Raw genomic sequence first — 22,124 nt, 5'->3', positions numbered from 1 at the left:
GACCTAGTGTCCCTGCCTAGGGATGTATCTGAGAGAGATGTCACGCGAGTAGAACCTAGGTTTCCAGACTCTTCTTTCTACTGTCACTCCACCCCTAGGATCTTCAGCTTTATGGCGAGGAGCAGCTGCTGATGGATGAAGACTCCTCCACATCCACCCCCAACATCAATTCCACCCCCAACATCAACAGAAGACACTTACAGAGGACAATCACACCCAAAGGAAAGAGTTGAATAAATGACTTTCGAAGAGAAAATTCACTGAAGAAACAAACTCCCCCTCCTTTCCCAATCCTTTTTGCAGAGATTAGGGCCTCAGGGCCAAAGTATGGGCATGGTGATGGCCTAACCAAAGATCAAAGAGTACCCCTCTCTCCTGCCCTCTATTTGCTCTGACAGCCTAAGGAAGTCATTTAACCTCCCTGTGCCTTCATTTTCTAGTCTTTATATTGGGCTTGAGGATCTAGCCCCCACAGGCATTGGGTTTATTGTTTTTAAGAATTGTATTTATTTATTTATTATTAAAAGAAATTTTTTTTTTATTGGCTGCGTTGGGTCTTTGTTGCTGCGCGTGGGTTTTCTATAGTTGTGGAGAGTGGGGGGCTACTCTTCATTGCAGTGCACAGGCTTCTTATTGTGGTGGCTTCTCTTGTTGCAAAGTACAGGCTCTAGGTGTGCAGGCTTCAGTAGTTGTGGCGCACATGGGCTTAGTTGCTCTGTGGCATGTGGGATCTTCCCAGACCAGGGATCAAACCCGTGTCCCCTGCATTGGCAGGCGGATTCTCAACCACTGTGCCACCAGGGAAGCCTAGATTTATTGTCTTTTATAATATTCCTGGGGGATTACTAATTATGAAATACTAGGATAGGGCAAGGCGGGATATTGTCATGAGCATTTGGCTCATTGAAGAATGGAATCAGGAAGCCAAGCCTTCAGGGGAAGAAAGAGGGTGGAGAGTGTGCCATCAGCTCCTCGGCCCTCTGCTGCTAAGTGTCTTTTATGTGCCCAGCACTGGTGTCACAGACCCTCAGCTTGCACACTCAGGACCCTGAAGGGGAGATGAGACATGGACATGGACAACCCTGACACAAGAAAAAAGTCTAGAGGAGGGCAGAAGTCTTTCCGTTCCACAGGCTGACAAGTCTTCATGAAGAAGGTGGCCTTTAAGCCAGACACTGAAAGCTGTGTAAATTGTCAGACCTGGCTTCCCTGGGGGTGCAGTGGTTAAGAATCCACCTGTCAATGCAGGGGACACGGGTTCGAGCCCTGGTCTGGGGAGATCCCACATGCCATAGAGCAATTAAGCCCATGTGCCACAACTACTGAGTCTGTGCTCTAGAGCCTGTGAGCCACAACTATTGAGCCCATGTGCCACAACTACTGAAGCCCACACACCTAGAGCCCATGCTCCGCAACAAGAGAAGCCACTGCACTGAGAAGCCCGTACACCACAAGGAGAGTAGCCACCGCTCTCCACAACTAGAGAAAGCCCGTGTGCAGCAATGAAGACCCAATGCAGCCAATAAATAAATAAATAAATAAATAAATAAATTTATATTAAAAAAAACTGTCAGGCTTCGATGGAGGTGAAGGGCGCACTTCAGGCAAACGCCATTGTATAAGGCAAGGCCTGCAGAGCGGAGGTGAATATTGGAAGCGTTTGGGTAACCAGACAGCAGTTCAGCAAGACAGAGAGAGAACCAGAAAGGAACATGGTGGCTGGAGCAGGAAGAGCCTGGGATGGCAGGTGGGAGGGAATCTGTGGTCTGCTGGAGAGAGACAGACAGCCTGTGTCCCAGCATGGCTCCGCCTTCCTTGGGAAGGGGCAGCTGAAGATGCCGAAGAAGCAGTTGTTGACTAGAGACTCAAATCCAAAGTCAGCAGAAGGCAGGGTTTGGAATTAAGTCTCTGAGGCAGCAACGCCGGGTGGCGGGCATTCAGGCCTGCTTTTGGCTTCTTCCAAAGCAGACAGATGCTTAGTCAGGGAGGTCCTTAGGGTCTGGGCACTGGTGGAGTTGAGTTCATCCCAGTGATGGGAGTGCCCTTTGGGGGTCATCAACTTCATCCCACATTGCCTTTCCATTTAAGAACCTCGTGTTTGCCTTTTTCGTTTTCGTTTTTTTCTTTTTCTATCTTTTTGTTGTTGTTGTTCTTTTGGATGTTCCAGAGCCCCTCTCTTGGGTTTGAAGCCTGGAGGTGCTGAGGTGGAAGAGTGGTAGAGAGGGAAGCTTGGAAACCCAGATTCTGCTTCTAGAAAAGTCATATAAGGGAAAGAACATGGTGAGGCGAGACAAAACCCAGGTCCAAACTCTGGCTCCCGAACTTGCAAACTGTGTGATTTTGGACAGTTTCCTTAACCCCTCTGAGGTTCAGTTTCCTTATCTGCAAATTGATGGGAGAAATAGTTTTCACCAAGTCATGGAGAAGAATACTAATAGTGTAACCACTTTGGGGCAGCTGTCACACAGCAGGAACTGTTCTGTTTGTTACCTCAATGATTGGATTTAATGTATTTTAACGTGTCCAGCTTGGTTCCTGGCTCATAGAAGGTTTTCTGTGTTTCCTCAAACCCATGCCTCCACGTGCCTGGACCTCCACTTCCTCATTTGTAACATTTTCTCCCAAGTCCCTTTCCTCAGTGAGTTTCTAAGTATCTCCGATTCTATTAATCTTGGCAGATGGTTCTTAGGGAAATTAAAACAAACACAATAGGGGGAAAAAAACCCTACCAAGCCAATTTGCCTGAGGCTGAGAACTTGCATCTGAATTTGTAGTTGCAAATGCAAGCTTCCATCAAGAATACTGCAAATTCCCAGGAAACCAGGGGGCTGAAAGGAGGTCTGGGCCTTAATTATAAGAGATGGAAGGAGAGAAACTTTCTCGTTATGCCTTTAGGAAAAATGCTGAAAATTGATTTATTCATTGATTTTTCTACCGTGCTTTTCTGAAGAGTTGGGAATTTTACTCTTCTTTCCTATGACATCAGAGGTGGACACTTCCCTCAAGTTAAAAAGCTTTTCACCCAACCGTCCCAGACTTCAGTGTGGCTGCCTGGGACAGTGATTGAATAATAATAACCCTTTCACATGTATACAGCTTTGCGCTTACAGAGAGAATTCAGATCTAAGAATGAGGATTTTGGAGTCAGACACAGCAGAATTCTAACCCCAGCCTTGCCACCTCTTCCTGGGCTCATTCCTTTAACTCTCTGACCCTCACTATCCACCTTTGTAAATGGGGTCAGTACTCCCCATCTCACAGGCTGCAAGTGAGGGTTAAGTGCAAAGGTATACATGATGCATCAATGGTGGACATTTTTAAGTTGCCTTCCTAGTGTCCCATTCTGCCTTCTCTTGTTGTGGAATCCAGGTATTTTTAGGGATGCTTACTCCACCTAATGGCTCAGCATTGGAGCATGTGACCTAGCCTAAGCCAATCAGGCTGCATTCTATATCCCCAGCCATGCTGGTTGGTTCAGGGGTTGCCATGTGACATAGCCTATCCAGTATAGACTTAAGACCCTATACTGGAGTCTATCTCAGGACCGTTGAAGAAAATTTTGGAAAAAAGATGAGATGCCTTTTATTGTTGTTATTGCTAGATGTGAATGAGGTTGCATGTAGCCCACGTGGAATCTTAATGTTCAGGTTTAGTAAGAATTAGTAGTATCTTGGCTTTTAAGAGTAAAATGGTTTTTCTGCACCATTTTTTCTACAGCTACAGTAACCTGCCAAGGCATCTCACAGGAAACTCACTGGAAGGTGAGGCAGGAGTGTGCTTAATGCAGACAGATGTAAGGGAAATGTCCTCTCAGTCTGTTAAGTTTTTCTAGGACTGGCAGCAAGTTGAGCGTGGTGAATGCTGAGAAACCTCGTTGGGACATTCCTGTGTGTCCACAGGCCTCAAGGATGTTTTCATCACAACTGCTCACCACTGTGTCCTCTTTTCCTTCCCACTCTTGGGACTCCTGTTCCTGAATTCTACCTGGAATTCTTCCCTGAAAGAAGAATCCTGTAATTCTCTAGTCCTCTAATTCTGTCAGCAGAAACAGGTCCAGACGGGGCCACTAAGTTTGGGGGCCAGGAAGCCACCACGTCCCTAAGGGGCACCCATGTGGGCTGTACATGTTGCCCTCTCTGCACCTTTCTATGTGTAGTCCCCTCCCCCTGGACCGCCTGTCTTCCCATTGTTGGTGAATGTCCACTCGTAAATGGACCTCATGCACCAGCTGCTCCCTGCATAGAACCAGCTGTGTCTCCTGTGTTTCACTGGCCGTCAGTGCAAGCTTCACTGTGGGCCCCTCACACTGGACAGCAGTGGTCTGTCTCACCTCTTGCAGGGTGAATTCCTGGAGGGCAGGGATCATCCTTCTCTCCCAGTGCCTAAAACAGTGGCTGCACAGAGGAGGCCCTTGTCGAATGAAGGAAACTGCCTTCAAATAGGGGCAGGTGGATTGTGTTACAGGACAAAAGACGGGGAGATGACCATGTTTGAAAGTTGTCATGTTCAACTTTTGTCCACCACAAACTCTCTTCGATAAAAGGTACTGGCTTTACCCAGACCTGAATCCCCAGAGCTGCTCTGACTCTTGACGTCTTCTGTGACTGGCCTCGCAGCGGCTACTTGCTGGGAGGAGGCTGTGGAGGCATTTCTGGCATGTGTGACCTATGGGGCATTGTATACGCAAGTTGGTTTCATGGTAGCGGAGGCCAAAGCCAACTTTTAAAATCAGACGGTAGGGGGAAGGGAACCAACATGAGCCATGCTCTGTGCTCAGCAGGTTATAAAATGTATCTCGTTTCACCCCTGCAACCATCCTACCAGACAAGTATTTTTTTTTCCTATTTGTCCATCTGTTCTTTGTTCCTTTTTCTCCCTCTTTTCCTACCCTCTTTGGATTATTAATTTAGTCTTCATTTTATCTCTACTACTGACTGATAAGCGGTGCCTCTGTTTTGTCTTTTAGTAGTTGCTCTAGGATTTACAATATGCATATTTAACTTACCAGAATCAGGGTGGATAGTCTAACTTCAATTTATAAATCAGGAAACTGGAATTCAGGGGAAGTTAAGTAAATTTTGTGACTGTCACAGCTTAGAAATGATGGATCTTTCACCCAGTTCTGTCTCTAATTACATCATCCCAAATAAGAGAACTGAACTCCTTTTCTCTTCTTTTTTCTTTTTCTTTTCTTTCTTTCTTTTTTTTTGCCAAACCTTCATTCATCTTATCAGGGACTCATAACCAGTCTGATCTCTGGGTCAGAAACTCTCAAAGTACATTCCAAGGGATGCATCCACTGAAATATTAGGGTTTCATGGTCAAATAAGTTGGAGAAATACTGGGTAAAGATATGAAACAGTTCTCTTTACTACAGCACTTCTCAGAGCCTTTCATACGCTGAAATGTATCATGAAAATGTAAGAATGGTGGTTGCCCTGTCAGACTGATTTGATGCCAAAACCAGTTTTCCCAGAGCATTTCTCTGAACTAGTGTTTCTTCAAAGATACTTTGGAAAAGGCTGCTCTAGGAGGAAGTCAATGTTTCCCATTACCCCATACCGGCTTTCGCAAGAAAGACTGTCCTGTCAGATGACCAGAGCAATAGTGGTTCCTGCCCTCTGAATGAGCCCAGATCCTCACCTGTCATGAAGCACTTGATGTCCTGAGAGTTGCTGATAGGGTTGTTGTTTTTAAACATATAGAGATTAAAAGGCATGATATTGCTGCTACTAAGGTGCTTCCACAACTCGTGGTCTGGGCTAGTCCAGCGACCAGCCAGCACGTCGTAATCCCGCCGGCCCATGTGGACCAGCTTGGTGAGCGGATCGTAGAGGCCACCATGGTAGCCAATGATGATCTGGAAGTTGGGGTTGGTGTCCATGTAGATCTCCCCGTAGGCCGTGTACAGGATCTGCTTCATCATCAAGCCTGTTCCACTGAAGACAGCAAGAGGGGTCCCGATGTTGTCGCAAGCTATGTAAAACTCGTCTCCGCTGCTCAGCTCCATGGCAAAGAGGTGTCCTTGCAGGTCGTAGTAGAGGGATGTGATCTCAGAGCTGGAGTGGTTGTAGAGGTGGGTGACCTTGGTGGGGTTGGTCAGGTCTGCATAGAAGAACTGCAGGTGGTGGCTGTGGCTGCTCTTGCTGGACACCCGCCGCCCCAGGCCATCGTAGCGGTACCTGACGCTCCAGCCACCACCCCGGTTGTAGGCCTTGATAAGCAGGCCCGCCGAGTTGTACTCAAAGACATCACTGCCCCTCTGCCTCAGGAAACCATCCTCGTCCATCTTGTACTGCACGTCACCCAGCCTGGTGATGCGGTCGCGGAGGTCGTACCGTAGTGGGGTGAGCCGTGCACTGTTCCCGGGGCTCAGTAAGTGCAGGTTCCCATTGAGGTCATAGCTATATCGCCAGAGTGGCTTGTCATTGATGGAGACCGTCTGCAGCTGGCCGTCGGCATCATACTCATAGGAGTAGCGGGTGGTGTTGGCATAGGGCCCCACCTTCAGCTCCTTCTTCACGACTCGCCCCATGTTATCATACTGGACGGTCATCCAGTACATGAGCGAGCGGAAGATCTCGTATTGCACTTCCTTCATCCGGCCGTACGCGTCAAAGTGCTTGGTGTGGGTCATGACCGCCGTGGTGATGATCTGGTTAATGTCGTAGTAGATGACACCAAACTTTCCGAACTGCTCCGTCTTGCCCGAGACGTCGTCATAGCGATAGAGGTCGATGGGCAGCGGGGTCTCGTTGATCACGGCCTGCATGCTGGTCACCCGGAAGCTGTTGTCATAGTTGTAGTCAAAGCGGGCATTGACCATGCCTTCCTCGGTGAAGCGGAAGATCTGGCGGTCGATCAGGGGCCCGATCTGACGGTAGCGGATGGTGCAGGTGAAGCCCTCGTTCTGTAGGTTGATGGTCTTCAGCATGCCGGCGGTCTCATCGTAGGTGAAGCTCACCTTGGTGGTGTCGTACAGCAGCTCGGCTAGCTTGGACAGCTTGCCGTACTTGTACATCACCCTGCGGCCAGTGCCCAGGTAGAAGGTGTGGAGGAGGTGTCCGTCCTCGGTGAAGTCCTGGATGACAGAGGCGTTGCCCTCGGGGGGCTGGTAGATGTTCCTGTAGTAACCCACCGAGCGGATGGTCTCCAGTGTCTGCCGGGCCACGTTGGGCATGGTCACGGAAGAGAGGCGGTCGTTCTTGTCGAACTCAAAGATGTACTGCCTCTGGCTGTGCAGCAGCAGCACCATGGACTGCAGGGGAAAGAAAACCGAGAGATGAGAGGAGGTGCTGGGGAGGAAGGGGCGGTCTGGGAGCCCCTTCAAGGAGAAGAATCAAAGGCCGAGGAAGCTGGTGGTTCTCCTAAGTTATGTCCAAACCAGAGCTTTCCAACCAGTGTGCCCTAGGATACTGCCCTGGGCTACAGATGTGCTAAGATGAGAATTTCTCTATGCCCTTGACCCTGGAAGGGCCTGGGGCCCCAGAGCACTCAGGCCACTTGCCTTCCTATGGTGAGCAGCCTTGTCTGTGTGCCTCTTCATAGGGTACAGAAATGATGACTTCAGCCTGTGATGGGGCTGGGAGATAAAGTATTTGCAGCAGCCTCTCTCCTGCTTCCTTGTCCCAGATTCCTTCTCACATCAATCTTCCTACTCAAGCAAGAATGATCATCCTAAAACACAGTCTGACAATGTCTACTGCCTGCTAAACAGCATCTGTTGACTCCCTATGGCCTACAGGATTAGACATGTCTGAGAAGGATGTTTAAGGTTTTGCATAACTGTTAATGTAGTAACAGGTCATGTGCCCACCCAGGGGTGGGGAGGGCTGTGATGGGCATAGGGAAACCTGGTTTCTAATAATGGACTCATTGTGTGGTGCTGAGCAAGTTCTTTCCCTCTGGGTTCGGTTTTTCAGTATGTTGGATGACCTCCAAGGTCTCTCTTAGCACTACCACAGAACACTGCTCTTGGAGATGCAAATGTTGCACAGGGTAGGGGAGACAGATCATAGATTAAGCAGAGCCTGGGTCCTGGACAGGTGACCAGGAACAAAACACAAAGTAAGGATCTGGGTATCAGAACTGGGGCAAAAATACAGACTGTTTCAGGAACAAGTAAGTAGATAACAGGCCTAAAGCCACCTGGGCATCAAAGTTACCATCTTCTCTTACTTGGGACCAACGTTTGATTTTTAGGCCCTTCCTGATTCCGAGTTCCTGGGATGAAATGAATCCTGACTGGAAGCAGAAGGGACTGATTAAGGCCACACCTAGCACTTGAAGTGCAGGATTAAGCATCTCTTGCTTCATACTGATCCCCAGGTCACACCGTGTGCCCTAGACCTGGGAGCAGACTCCCATCTGGGTCTGGACCCCAAATCCTGCTCTATAAGTCCAGATAGCATTTGAGCCTAGCTCTATCAGGTGGGACCTCCACTTTCTCCTGCCTCAGGACCCCCCACTTGCTACCCCATCACCATCATCCATCCAGACACCACCTGGGAGCCCCTGGCCCTCTGATGCAGATTTTCCTGAACATTTCCTTTTGGAGACCACATGGGTCAGATCCATCCCATCAAGGTCAGCAGGTTGCGCCCGGCCATGGGTTGAGCCACAGTGATGGATCTTCTGTGTGGCAAGACCAGTGATGGAGGGAGACAGACACCTGCCTTCTCTAAGTACGTGTAGCTCCAGGTCTTCCCGTCAGCGAAGATCCTAGATGTGATGCGACCCGCCTGGTCGTATTCCATCCTCTCAGACATGATGCCCCTCTGGACACCGGCAATGTGGCCCCCAGGGGAGTATGTCACGTTGACACCGTTCAGCCTGCTGCTGGGTGACCAGAGGCTGGGCCGCCCCGCCTGGTCATACAGGATGCGGAGCGTGAACTTGCGGTGGTCGTCATAGATCTTCTCTGTGCGTGTCACGCGGTCAAAGTCCAGAGACAGGAGGTTCCGGTTGTGAACCTGAGGAAGCAGTAGGAGGAAACAGAGTTAATCTAGACGTTAAGAACTTGGTCTGAGAAGCTCCGGAGTAGAGGAGGTGGCACAGGTCGTGGGTGTCAACAGACAAGGGTTTGAGTCCTGGCTCTGTCACTTGTCAGCTCTGTGACATTTTCTCATCTGTAAAATGGGAATAATCATGCCAATTACATAGGGCTGTTGTGAGGATAAAGACAATGCAGATTCTGGGTAAAGGGTAGCGGAAACGATGACATCATTTCCTAATGTGATTCTCCTACTGAGGACAGAAAGGCAGATCCTTCTTGACTTCCTCCTGAAAAGGGAGAGGCCACGTGGGCCCAGTAGATCAGCGCCTAACCCCGTTTATTATGTGCCAGTGTTTGTGCTCATGTTTGACGCCGGGGAGACCACAGCCAGGGACAGGCTCCAGGTCCTGTGGCGGGTGAGTGACTGAGTCTGGATTCGACTCTCACCACTGCAATGTACCAACATATGATCTGTGGTCCTCTGAGCGAGTCCAACCCTTCTCAGGGCTTTGGACTTCCCGTCCCCTCTGGAATCTCTGCTGCCCTCTGCCACTGCAATAGGGCTTCTTGGTCACCTCAGCTCCCAAGACATCTTCTTCTTCCTGGAGGCCCTGGAAGGCAGTGTGTGTTTGAGTCTGGGATGGCTTCTCTGGCTGTGGGTCACCTGAGGACACTGTCCTAGGTTTTGGAACATTTTCCTCCCTTCTCTAGGATTAGGAGCCCTTTGTATGATCTCTACCTGGGCTGCTAGGTCAGCACACAATTCAGTTTCCTTTCAGAGTCAGAAATACAGGTGTGCCACAGGGGTAGCAGTAAGTCAGGGTTTTTCGTATTTTAGGAAAGAAATATACTTCAGAGGCCTGTTTCTGTATTTGGATCCACCCCCTAAGACACTGGTTGTCCCTGAAACACTGCCAGGTCCTCTGAAGCTAAATGCTGGTTCCCTCTAAGTTGGGGCGTGGCCTGATAGGGCATTTGGGCACATTTTCTGACTCTTCATTAGGTACTGGTTACGTTGGACAAGTAGGTAGGAAGCCCCAAGGGGAAAGCAGATGATGGAGGTCATATGATGCAAACCCACACATGTGGGTTAAGGTAATGAAAGGCCCTCCAGGGCCCTTGTGTGGTAGAAAAGGGCTCAAGTCTAGGAATCAGGCCAGGAGTCCAGCCTCAACTCTGTGACTGACTTTTCTGTTTGACCTTGGGCAAGTGCCTTTCCCTCTCTGAGTCTCAATTTCTTCCCCTGTAAAACAGCAGGGCTGTCGTGAGGATTGAAGAAAGCTCAATAAATTACTTCGTGGAGGGCTGGGCATACAGAGCGTGCTGAGTTAATGGTTGCAGTTATTTCCATTAAATGGCAAATGACCGTGGTCATTCTCAGAGGAAGTAGAGACGTGTGTCTCCCCTCTCTCCCCAAACAAATTCTGAAGTCTTGAAAATCAGGATTTATAATGATGGCGCTGAGATGACTTTAGCTGTGAATGGCCTGGTTATAATAAGGTTGCCTTCCCAGGGATAATCAAACACAACTGCAGAAGCAAAAACAGTGTGGCAGACAATTCTCATGAAAAATCAGAGGCGTTGGAGACTGAAGCTGTGTTCTTTGCAGGGAGCACAGAGGAAGATGTGGGGTCTGTACTGCCAACAATGACGGGGTCCCTTTTAAAGCATCTTTGGGAAGGACCCTTGTGACTCTCCCCAAGGTGGTACCACCAAACCAGCTGCCCCCCTCACCCCTTGGAGGGCCCCCAGTGAAGAGGAGCTACACCTCTGTGGTAAAATTAATAAAATTGAATTAAGCAGCTCACAGGGGAACTGCCTAATGCTTCTTGTGCTCGGCAGTGGCGGCAATGAGATTATTTTACATCTTTATTAAAAAAAAGTTTCCAGTTGTATAAAAAATGAGCTCCATTATGGGGAGGCGCACCCAGCTAACATTCTAATTGCACATGCCGCCACGGTGGGTGGCCATTTATTTTGGGAGGACTTGGAGATGTGGCCGCCTGACAGGAGCGTCATTCATCTCAGGCTGGGAGAAGGAGCAATTAACGCCTGGGAAGCTTTTGGTCCAGTTCACACGGCAGAGAGGAAATGCTAATAGCACTAACTGCTGCCGTTTATTGAGCACCTGGGGTCTTCCAGTACTGGGGTAGGTGCTTCGAATATATCATCTGGTGTCTGCAGAGGAATCCGAGGTTCAGAGGAGCTGCTCAAGGCTACACATGCGGCCCAGGCAGGAATAAACCCAGGTCAAGATTCCCACTTAGCTCAGTGCCTCAGATGTGTATGAAGGGCTCCCAGAGAATTCACACAGGGGGCTCGGTGAGCAAAGACAGCTGGGCCTTCCTTGGGGAACCAGTGGAAGGCTATTTCCCACATTAGATGGTTGCTTGAGTTCTTGACTGTTGAGGAACACAGGAAACCTTGTTGTCTGGGCTCTAGTTGTGTGACATTGAATAAGTCACTTCCTGTTTCTGTGTCTGTTGTGAGAATGGCACTGAGACAGGGTGCCTATTTCTAGTCATTACCACCACCCAGCTGTGTGAGTCAGGAAAAGTCCTCCCTCTCTCTGGACCTTGGTTACCCCATGCCTGAATCAAGGGCTTTGTGAGAAAGGGCAGGGGGCTCAAGACAGCCCTGGCCGTGTTGCATGAGACCGCTTTTGTGGCTTTTAGGAGTCAGGAGCCTGTGACTCAGTCCTGCCGTGCCCTGCAGCTCAGCCATCTCCACGGAGCACTTGCGTGTGGTCTGCCAGGCGCTGTGCTGAGAACCAGGGCTGGGCCCTCTGTTTTCACGTTCTTCATTGCCTTCCTTTCTGAAGCTGGAGGGCAAAGAAGCTAGGCAATCTGGCCCTGGGGCAGAGGCCACACTAGAGAGACATGGGAGTGAGGCCAGAAAAAGGGCTGGTTCAGGGCATCCCACACACTGCAAAGTGCTGCGAGACACCAGGCTGCAGATGCCGACCCCCTGGCAGTGACAGCTACGGTAGGGTCGTTTGCTCTCTTCAGAAGGATAACTCCGCCTGGGAGGAGAATGCGGCTTAGGTTCCCAGGAGCTAAACTGAATCTTGGTACGTGTTAGCAGCAGAAATAACAATAAAAGGACAACTAGAATAGGTATTATTGACCACTTATTATGTGCCAGACTCTGTATGAGGCACTTTATCTATTATTTCTAATCCTTGTAGCAATTTGTAAATTGGTTTGATGGTCCCCATTTTATGGATAATGAAATCGATGCTTTATGAGATTATGGATTTGCCCAAATTCACTCAAGGAATGATGGAAGCTGGAGACCCAGCTCAGGCCTGACTACCATCAAACCCAGGGACGGTTTCCCTAGGACAACTGAAAAGATACACGAGCTTCCTATCGTGCACAGTCACTTAATTTACTCTCCCCTTTGCGGATGAGGAAACTCAGGCCCAGGGACACTTTCTCCCCTAGGGACAGGTTCAAGAGCAGAGTCCAGTTCTCAGATTCCTCCTCCTCCTCTCCCCCAGGACCCAGCCAGCCCTAGAGGCTGAGACCTGCTGGGCGGCCTCGCTCACCCGAAGCCGGCGCCCGAAGACGGTGACCTGGCCGCGAGCCTGCTCCTTGCGCTGCCGCCACTCCACCAGGTTGAGGCCGTTGTCGATGGGCAGGGTGACGTTCCTCTTGCCCACGGTGGGGTTGACGGTCCCAGCCAGCAGGTGGGGCTCCGTCTGCAGGGCCACCTCCATGCCGTTGGCCAGCAGCAGCCGCAGGGAGCCGTCGGCCCCGATGTAGTAGCTGTTCCGGACCTGGTCTGTGGGAGAGAGGAGGGATGGATTCTGCTCAGGAGGGTTGAGGACAGAGGGAGGTGGGCACACAGAAGAGGAAGTGCTGCGATCTTTAAATGTGTTTATGTTTCTGACTACAGAAACAAAACATTGTCATTGAAGAAAACTAGGAAAATACATGGAAGTCCATGAGCTCAATACCCAAAGGAAACCATTGTAAACATTTTGGTATATTCCTAGGTTTTAGCACATTTCCAAATAAACTTACAGTTAAAAATGGTTGCTTATGGAGGTATTTCAACAATCATTGTATTATATCATTGAATATTTTCAGAAACGTTTTTCTTAATGACTGCATACTATTCCATTGTCTGGAAATATCAGAATTTATTTAAGCAGCCCTCAAACAGATGTTCTGATTACTTCCAGCTTTGCATAACTACAGGTAACACTGCAAATAAATATATTTTAATCATCATGCTAAGTGAAAGAAGCCAGACACAAAAGGCCACATAGTGTATGAATCAGTCCATTTATGTGAATTGTCCAGAACAGGCCAACTCATAGGGACAGAAAGTAGATTAGTGAGAGAAAGGAAGAATGGAGTGTGACTGCTAATGGGTATGGGGTTTCTTTTGGGGGCTGATAAAAAATTTCTGGAATTAGTGCACAACTTGCAAATATACTAAAACCTACTGAAGTATATGCTTTAATAGGGTGGATATTATTGTATGTGAATTATATATTAAAAATATACTTTTTGGATAAATCAATATCTTCATTTGGGGTTATTTAATCAAAACAGACTCCTAAAAGTAGGATTACTAGAGCAAAGGGTTGAACATTTTTAAGGCTCTCCCACTAGGGTAACAACACTCTTTTTACAACAAGGTGAAAAATAACTACAATATGTATCAATGATGGAATGCCAAATATATATATATGTTTTAAATCACTGTCATATATATACATATATGTGTGTATATGTCATATATGTATATATGAGACAATGATTTAAAAATAGATTTGATTTTGAAAATTTTTTAATAAATTCATTTATTTATATTTTTGGTTGCATTGGGTCTTCGTTGCTGTGCACAGGCTTTCTCTAGTTGTGGCAAGCAGGGGCTACTCTTCATTGCACCGAGCGGGCTTCTCATTGCAGTGGCTTCTCTTGTTGCAGAGCATGGGCTCTAGGCACATGGGCTTCCGTAGTTGTGGTACATGGGCTTAGCTGCTCTGCAGCATGTGGGATCTTCCCAGATCAGGGATCGAACTCAGGTCCCCTGCATTGGCAGGCGGGTTCTTAACCACCGCGCCACCAGGGAAGTCCTTGATTTTGAAATTTTAAATCTGATTAAAACATTTAAATTAGGATCTTTAGCTGATAGAACCTTCTGGAGAAAAAGTACATTTCAGCTGTAAAATGCATACTGTGTTCTTTTCAAATGGAAACATTTGAGTTTGCGCTGCAATCACCTGCCTCTTGCCCGTCCGTGGCTGTTGCTTCTGTCTGCGCTGCCCCTGTGTTTCACAAATGCCAGTCCAAGCACTTCCTTCAAGGCTCTGCTTAAACATCATCTCTTCCTAGGCACTTCCCTTGTTCCTCTGGTTGGAACAAATGCCTCCCCCTCTCTTAGCCTCTTTATAGGTCTCATTAGTGGTCCTGCAGCTGAGGTGTGGGAGGTTCACCACTCTGAGTGAACGAATTCTCAAATACCTAAGAGCCTACTGTGAAAGGCACTACTGCACAGAGATTAAGAGCGTGGACTTTGGAGCCAGGCTGCCTGGGTTCAAGTCCCAGCTCTGCTGCTGCTCTCTTGTTGTAAGACCTTGGGCAAATTCCTTAAGCTCTCCTGCTTCTGTTTCTTTATCTGTACATTGGGGATAATAATTATACCGTTACCTCGTGGGATTAAGCGGGGTAATGAACATGAAGAGCTGGGAACAGCACTGCACATCTAGCCTTACTCAAATGCTCACTTTTCCTAGCTGCATGTGGCTGGTGCTGCGCTGGTCACTATCACATCTATCTCTTGTCATCTCTCCTCTTCCTCCCCCGCCCCATTTCACACACCTGTCAGAGTGAACTTTTGCAGGACCGACCATGGCCCTTCAATAGATCCCCCTTACTTTTAGATCAGTGCTTAAGAGAATGTGTTCTAGAGCCTTACTCTACTAGTTGTGTGACTTTGGATAAGCTACTTAACCTCTCAACGTCTTATTATCTTCATTTGGAAAATGGAGATATTAATAATACCTCAGAGGGTTGTTGTGAGGATTAAAAAGGACAATGAATGTAAAACACTAAAAATATACTTGATACTGAACAAGTGCTCAAAATGTTAGCTGTCATTATTGTTATTGCACGTGCTCAGTAAACATTTGCTGGATGGAACTAGATATATACGAGGCTACGTCAAGCAACCAGGATGTAGTTTTTATAGGTAACCCTCACTGAGTCTTCCCCGCTAGGATGGCATCGGATCGGCCTCTCTCCCCCACTCCCTTCCCCCCATCTTTCTCCCTTTCTCTCTCACACACGCAGAATTCTAAAATCTGCCTCAAGCTCGCTATGCATTATTCACTGACAATCTGTATTTTACTCCCTCTGAACAATGAAAAAGCCTGTGTCAATTTATCTTTTAAAGCTGCGCCTTGCTGAATCCACATATGTCCATTAATGGTGACTTTGGATGGAACAGCATCTGTAGAGGCCCATCTCAAACGATCCCCGTGTAATGTGAGCTGTGACTTCCCAAGGCAGACACTCATTAGTAGCTGCTTCTTATTTCTTCCCGTAGTTCGGACATAAGATGAAACCGAAAGAGCTTTTTACAAAGACGCTACTGAGGCGGCTGCAAAACTGAGCATCTGAGCCTGGTATGAAAGGAGGAAAGAGCGCTTCCAGAGGTACCAAAGAGGAAGAAGAGGTACCATGTTTCCTGGATTCTGAGATGTACTCTTCCTTTTCATATTTTAGTGTTTCTGAAATTGGAATGTGTCGTGAGTCCTTGTGTGCATTTTGAGCAGTGTGTCTCCCCACCCCCCACCTGAAAAGTTGTTATTAAATTGATGGTACATTTTAAAACTGAGGAAATGTGGCATTTTTGAATTTAAAAAGTTGCCTAAATATTAGAAGCCTGCATTAAGTTTTTTTTTTAAATTTTTAAATTTTATTTATTTATTTATTATTTTTTTGGGTGCATTAACTTTTGAGAAAAATGCTAAAAGCTGGCTTAGACGTATGGAGCAGAGAAGACAATTCTTAACCAGAGGGAAGAAGATAGGCTTGAAGGATAAGATGTCTGCATGTCATCAGCTGCCCTGCTGTTCTTGGTCAGGCAGAACACTGGCTGGCTTGGAGTTGGTACCTTTTCTTAGCAGTAACCCAGACAGAGTGGGATACCTAGTGTCCCAACCCACTGCTAAAGGTGCTTGGTGGGGAACGAATTCTAGGGCTTGATTTCTTTCTCTTTGAGAACCACTATTGTTCTTTATATTTGAGAGGAAAAATGGTTGTGACAATATATGGTTATTTTCTTATGGTAAATCAAAATGCCTGTTAATTAATTACTCCAATTAGTACTTACTAAGTAATACTACGTGCCTGGCCCACGCTGGTCACTCTATGCATGTTGTCTAAAGAAACTGTCTGAGCAAACCTAGGAAGCAGGAATTGTAATTCAGCCCCATTTCCCAGACCCAGAAACTGAGGATCAGAGAAGCCTGACTCTACCCAGTTCACACAAGTTGGAGCTGGTACAGCAGGCACTGTGGCCCCAGTGTGTCTGCCCCAGAGATGCTGCTCTTTGCACTGCCCTGTACCATTCAACATGGCTTCAACTTGCTTTCTTTTCCCAGAGTAGAAACTTCAGGGCCACGGTGATGGGTGGCAGTCAGGACTAGAATTTGGGACTCTGACTTCCAGGCCAAGGCTCTTCTTACTACTTTGTGTCAAAGCTTTTGGGAGTAGGAAAAGCCATCTGGAGGCTTGGGAAAAACATCAAGCAAGGCTTTCCCTAGTGATGGCTTCTTTTTTCTCATGCTTACTAAGTCCAACAAAGCTGCAAGCTCTGCTCTGGGTCACCATGCCCCATGAGAACAATTGAGGCAGACAATTCACAGCGAGGTTTCATCCCTGTGATTTCTCTGAAGCTAAAAGATCAACTCATATCAGGGATTATTTGATGGACGCAAAGAGGGGTCTCTTCTTTATAGAATCCTAGGAGAGGAACAAAGCGCTCACCTGAGATTCAGGGAGGCCTTCTGCATGCCCAAATCCCTTTCATAATTAGGTGTAATTATTCTCGTCCTTTGTCCTTGCCTGCACCAGAGCAAGAGTGAGTCTTTAATCTGGGAGCCATTAGAATGGCAGAATAGCGAGGTCACCTGGATTAGCAGCTAATGGATTCTCTACCCTTTGTTCTGCTGATAATGGGATGAGACAATGAAATATTACTCTGAAGCTTGAGGGAGAGAATTTACAGGGCTCAGGCTGGTGTGTTTTGCAAATTAGGTGGCAATACAGAGAGAAACCAGTTGTTATGCTTTCCTGTTCTTGGGCAGCTGCGGTAGCTGCTTGTTTCTTGTATCATCCTCTTTCAAAGGGGTCTCTCCACCCCACTGTCTCCAAGACCCCGAACCCCCACCTGGCTTACCTTGCAGCAGTGTATAGAAGGCACCTGAGGCAGACAGGTTGGTGGTTATGGTGACGTCATCCTTGCTGGACGTCTCTACCTGGACATGCACTGAGCTGTCGGTATCACTTCGGAAACTGCTCACCTGGCCAGTAGGGAAGGTCACGTTTGTCAGGCGGCCAAAGCTGTCGTACCTGAAAACCAAGGGATGGCTCTGAGTAACAGAAATATAATGGTGCCATTGCTGGAACTTGGCATGTTCTACCTTATGCCGTGGTTTTGCATGTTCTGCCTTTCTGGTCAGATACATTTCCACGTCTCCTGTATCTCCTTGGATACAACTCTACCTGCCGATATTCAACTGTAGGCAAAGAACTTACCTCTCTGAATCTTCCTTTCCTAATTCTGTAGCGTGCAGATGATAGCCCCTGCCCCGCCCACTGCCCAGGAAGGGCTCTGTCACTATGTCACCTGCGAAGGGTGAGATGATGGTGCTCATGTGAGACGGACGAGCCAGAGCCTTAGAGCTGGGCAACGCCCAGAGGTGAGTAGTCAAACTGGATGCTTGAATACCAGCTCAACCACCCCACCCTGAACCTCACCACTAGAACTGTAGGTTTCTCCTGAACAGCACTAGCGATAACCCTAACCCTAACTTAGGGAGTTACAGATCCTGGGAAGAGGGGAATTTGAATTCAAACCAGGATTCAGCTGCCACATAAGCAGGCTAGACAGATGGGCTCTTGCAACCTCTTCACATCTCGATTTCACATCTGGGACCAAGCAGCTATGTATCTGTGGCGCTCAAAACTCACAACTTTGCTCTGGTGCGGTCTTTCTGAAACATCATAATTGAATCTTGATTCTCTTTCCCACTCTCCTGATGAGACTAAAAGAAATACCTAAAATTATTCAACACCTACAATATGGCGTTCATATTGTTCAGGAATGGTGCTAGTCGCTTTTCAAACATTCTTTCCCTTAATCTTCACAACTAGTCTAAAAGGTACATATTAGCTCCCTTCTAGAGGAGGCTCAGACAAGTGAAGTCACCTGCTCAAGGTCACACAGCTAAGTGTCACAGAGTCAAAATTCAAACTCAGATCTCTGTCTGCTTCCAAGGCACCGCTTGCTTCCCTGTCTTCAGCGAGCATTTCCATACTGTCTATTTACAAGTATCCATCACCTGTGCTCTCTTACCTGCTGCAGAGTGATCGGGAGATAGCAGGGAGCAGGGTATTAACATTTTGTAATTATGGGAGGCTGAAGTATAAAAAGGTAGGCTTAAAATGCCTTTTTGCACGTGCGTGTGAATGGGGAAAAAGTTCTTCACCCAGATGTCAATATTTCTGACTTCTACTCAGGCTCAAGCTTGTAGCATGCACTTGGCTGTATATGTCTCCCTAGCGTACTCTGGGTTTCCCACTGGACTTGTTTTCTTGCTTGGTTTTTAATACCAGGGTAAAGCTGTTCTCTGGGGCCCTGAGGGTTTTAACAATGGTGAAATGAAAGGTCTGAAAGTTTAGCTCCACGCTGGCTCTTCTTGTGATGCCTTCAGCTGGGCCTGGCTTCCTGATGGGACTCTGGGGTCCCACAGTTTCTGTGGTTTCAGGTGAGACTTGGTAGATGAGACTAGACAGGCCTTCGCTGAGCAATGTTCTGCTCAAGGTCAGATTTGAATGCAGCATGGATTCTGCCATCTGCCAACTCTTTCTGTCTCTGTGGCTGGTACTGATCACGGCACACTTTACACCAAACGCTAACACTCCCCGGCGCGGTCTGCCGCACAGGAGGTGTTGGTGAAAGTCTCTTGAATGAATCACCCCAGTCCTTGACCCGAGACCGACTCTGGGGGAAGGGCCAAGGCACTTTGGGAGAGTTGAATCTTTGGTGATAAGGCCTGAGGAAGGGGGAGGGAAGCCCTTTCCAAGATGGCAAGAAAAGCAGGGGTCTCGACCACACACGTCAGGCCTGGGCTTGGTGGGGCAAGGCCGTGGAGCTGTATCAGCCCTTTGCGTTCTCTTAGAAGCAGTTATGGGGTTTGGAAATCTGTTTCCTGTCATGATTTCTCTTTTTTTTTTCCTTTGTCCTGAGTCAGGTTGTTACAAGGAAAGGTCTGGCTTAACGGAGGGCGGTGGTGCGGCTTTACCTGGACTGGAGGGTGAAAGGTGCAGAATACCCCTCTGAGCCAGGTGAGGGAGTGACTCTGAGAGATTGCTGTGGGAAGGAGGGTGCATCTTGGGGTAAAGATCTGGACCGTCTGTCCTGAGGCCTCTCTCACCTGGAGAAGCTCACAGCTCTGTTCCCTTTATCTCTGGGAGGGGGTGGTGTTCTTTTTAACCCTTTACGGCTGCTGGAAATTTGAACAGGAAGGAATTTCACAGAAACGTTTACAGTGGCTATCTCTGGGAGGAAGAATTACAGGTGATTTTAGTTACTTGTTTATATGCCTTTTGTAGTCCCAGGATTTTTTACAATTAACACGGATTCTTTTCATAATCAGGAAAGTGCTCTGACAACCCAAGTAATGCCTCACGAGCATGACCACCTTGGGGAAGAAGACTTTTTAAATTACTGGCATTTATAGAAGCATCTCGTTTATAGGACATCTGCCAATATCAACCTCCAGGGCTTTTCAGTAAAATATTACTAGGGCATCCCACATTTTCTGCCACCCCCCCCCCCACCCCCCAAACAGGCTCTGTCCTGGTCACCTTAACTGTATCTGTGGTCTATGAGTAAGCTGAGTGCTGTCAGATCCCAAGTCATCTTTGACATCAACAGGAAGACCCATTTCTGTGCAACAGTTTCATGGGATGAGTATGCTGTTCTAGTCGGGTTCTTTGAACACCTGTGATCCATGTACACACTCTTTCCTAATCTAATTTCCTGACCTAACTGGATAAAAAAGATTTTATTATACCATGCAAGATACTTAAAAAGGAGTTTTGGAGTCTTACAAATAAGACTTGATAGATTATTAATTAGGGCTCAGATGTCACTGTGATACAACTTCTAAGGCCTTGCTCAAATGCCACCTCATAAAGCCCTCCTGGTCTCCCCGTCTCTTATTCTCCCAGTGATACTGTGGCACAGCTCTATCACCGAATGTGTCCCCTGTATTATAATAGCTGATGTACAACTTGTCTCCTGCTTTGGCCTTGGAGTGCCTGAGTCAGGATAGGGATATGGAGTCAGACAGACAGACTGGGAACCTGGATTTCACTACCTGCCAGCAACAGGACCTTGGAGGACTGGCCATTAGTTCATCTCAGCTTCCCCAGCATGGGGACTGGTAGAGAAAAGACGGGCAGGGAATGTTGGCTGAACGAGTAAACAAATGCATGATTAGACACATGCGGCCTCTTTCCTGCTCTGTTGGAGAAGACAGACTGTCATTCATTCACACGCTACCCTCTGCAGGACCTGACAGAGGCTCGACACACAGTAGGTCCCTGATAAACATCTGCCGAACACACGGGTATGGAAACAATCGCTTTCACTAAATGGTACTTCAGCAATCTCCATAGGTATCTCCCCAGAGTTTTAGTCTCTAAGATGGAAAGAGGCTTTGCATAAAGGCAGATAATTGTAATTATTATTGAAGGTGGCCTGTAATACATAATTAAATTGAGCCTGAAGATGATACAATGAAAAGGCCTCATGCTTTCAAGATCTGGTTTTATTTTATATGAGATGGCCAAAACCCAGTAATTTCCATTGCTCATGTTTTCCATTAGAAGGACTGAATGTCTTAATTAAATGAACATCAAACAGAACAGCCAATTTATAGAATTTTCTTGTCTCTTATTCATTCATTTCAGCACTTCCTGGAGCTTGAGCAATGCCACTGGATCTCTCTGCTGCCTGATCAATACCTGTGATTATCCCATCAGAATGCTGCTGCTTTTGCCTCTGCGGGGAGGAGTTGGAGCTGCCCATCCTCTGGACTTGACCTTTGCCCTGTGACTCCTCAGTGGGGCCCTTTCTCTTCCTGCTACCAAGCAGCTAAGAGAAAGGATGCTGGTGGTCCCCAACAGGGGGCTGGGGGCAGGTCTCTATCTGCACTCCCTGGATTACAAGTGGCTGCCTCTTACCCTGGCCCCGTGAAGGAATGACTTCTGGACAATGGCTTAGATACATCTGTTGTGGCCTTACTTAAATTACGGGCCAATTTTCTTCTTTTCCATTGAAGAGGAACCGAAGGAACGTGTTGGCATGGAAAGGTCCTTGGAGCCAGGGGGTCTAGGCTTTGAATTCAGGCTCTATACGTGCAGGCAATGCAATCCTAGAGGATGGGCACTCAGTTCTGTTTTCCTGCTAATCATCCAACACCCAACACAAATGATATTATTTCAGGCAGGTTATATAACATAACCTTTGTGTGCCTCTGTTTTCTCCTCTATAAGACAAGAATAATAATACCTATCTAAGGGAGATACTGTGAAGATCAAACAAGGTAACATATTTAAATGCAAATTCCTTCCAGGGCCTGCAAGGAACCCATGAGACTACCCTTACTAGACTGTCAACTCCCTGAGGAGAGGGACTTTGTGTTGTCACTGCTGTATCCCCAGAACTTAGGAGACTGCCTCATATATAGTAGATGCTCAATAATGTGAATGAGTGTTGGTTGAACTATCTGCTCCCTCCTGCCTTTTTTTTTTTTTTAAGTATAATTTTCTTTTCTTTCTTTAAAAAAATTTATTTATTTATTTATTCATTTATT

The 22,124-nt window shown here is 47.4% G+C and overlaps 1 protein-coding gene across 1 annotated transcript in view; it reads right to left on the bottom strand.

Annotated features, from left to right (window-relative positions):
* TENM4 (teneurin transmembrane protein 4) overlaps positions 1–22,124 on the bottom strand; it is a 732,935-nt gene that overhangs the window by 8,578 nt on the left and 702,233 nt on the right. The window contains 4 exon segments of the mRNA XM_057747430.1: positions 5,644–7,258; positions 8,676–8,972; positions 12,546–12,781; positions 17,417–17,589. Of these exon segments, the coding sequence (XP_057603413.1) occupies positions 5,644–7,258; positions 8,676–8,972; positions 12,546–12,781; positions 17,417–17,589 (2,321 nt within the window).

The sequence above is a fragment of the Hippopotamus amphibius genome, chromosome 9 (genome assembly GCF_030028045.1).
Source record: "Hippopotamus amphibius kiboko isolate mHipAmp2 chromosome 9, mHipAmp2.hap2, whole genome shotgun sequence".
Taxonomy (NCBI): domain Eukaryota; kingdom Metazoa; phylum Chordata; class Mammalia; order Artiodactyla; family Hippopotamidae; genus Hippopotamus; species Hippopotamus amphibius.
Note: the sequence above shows the minus strand (reverse complement) of the source record. Positions and strands in the feature narration are given on the sequence as shown.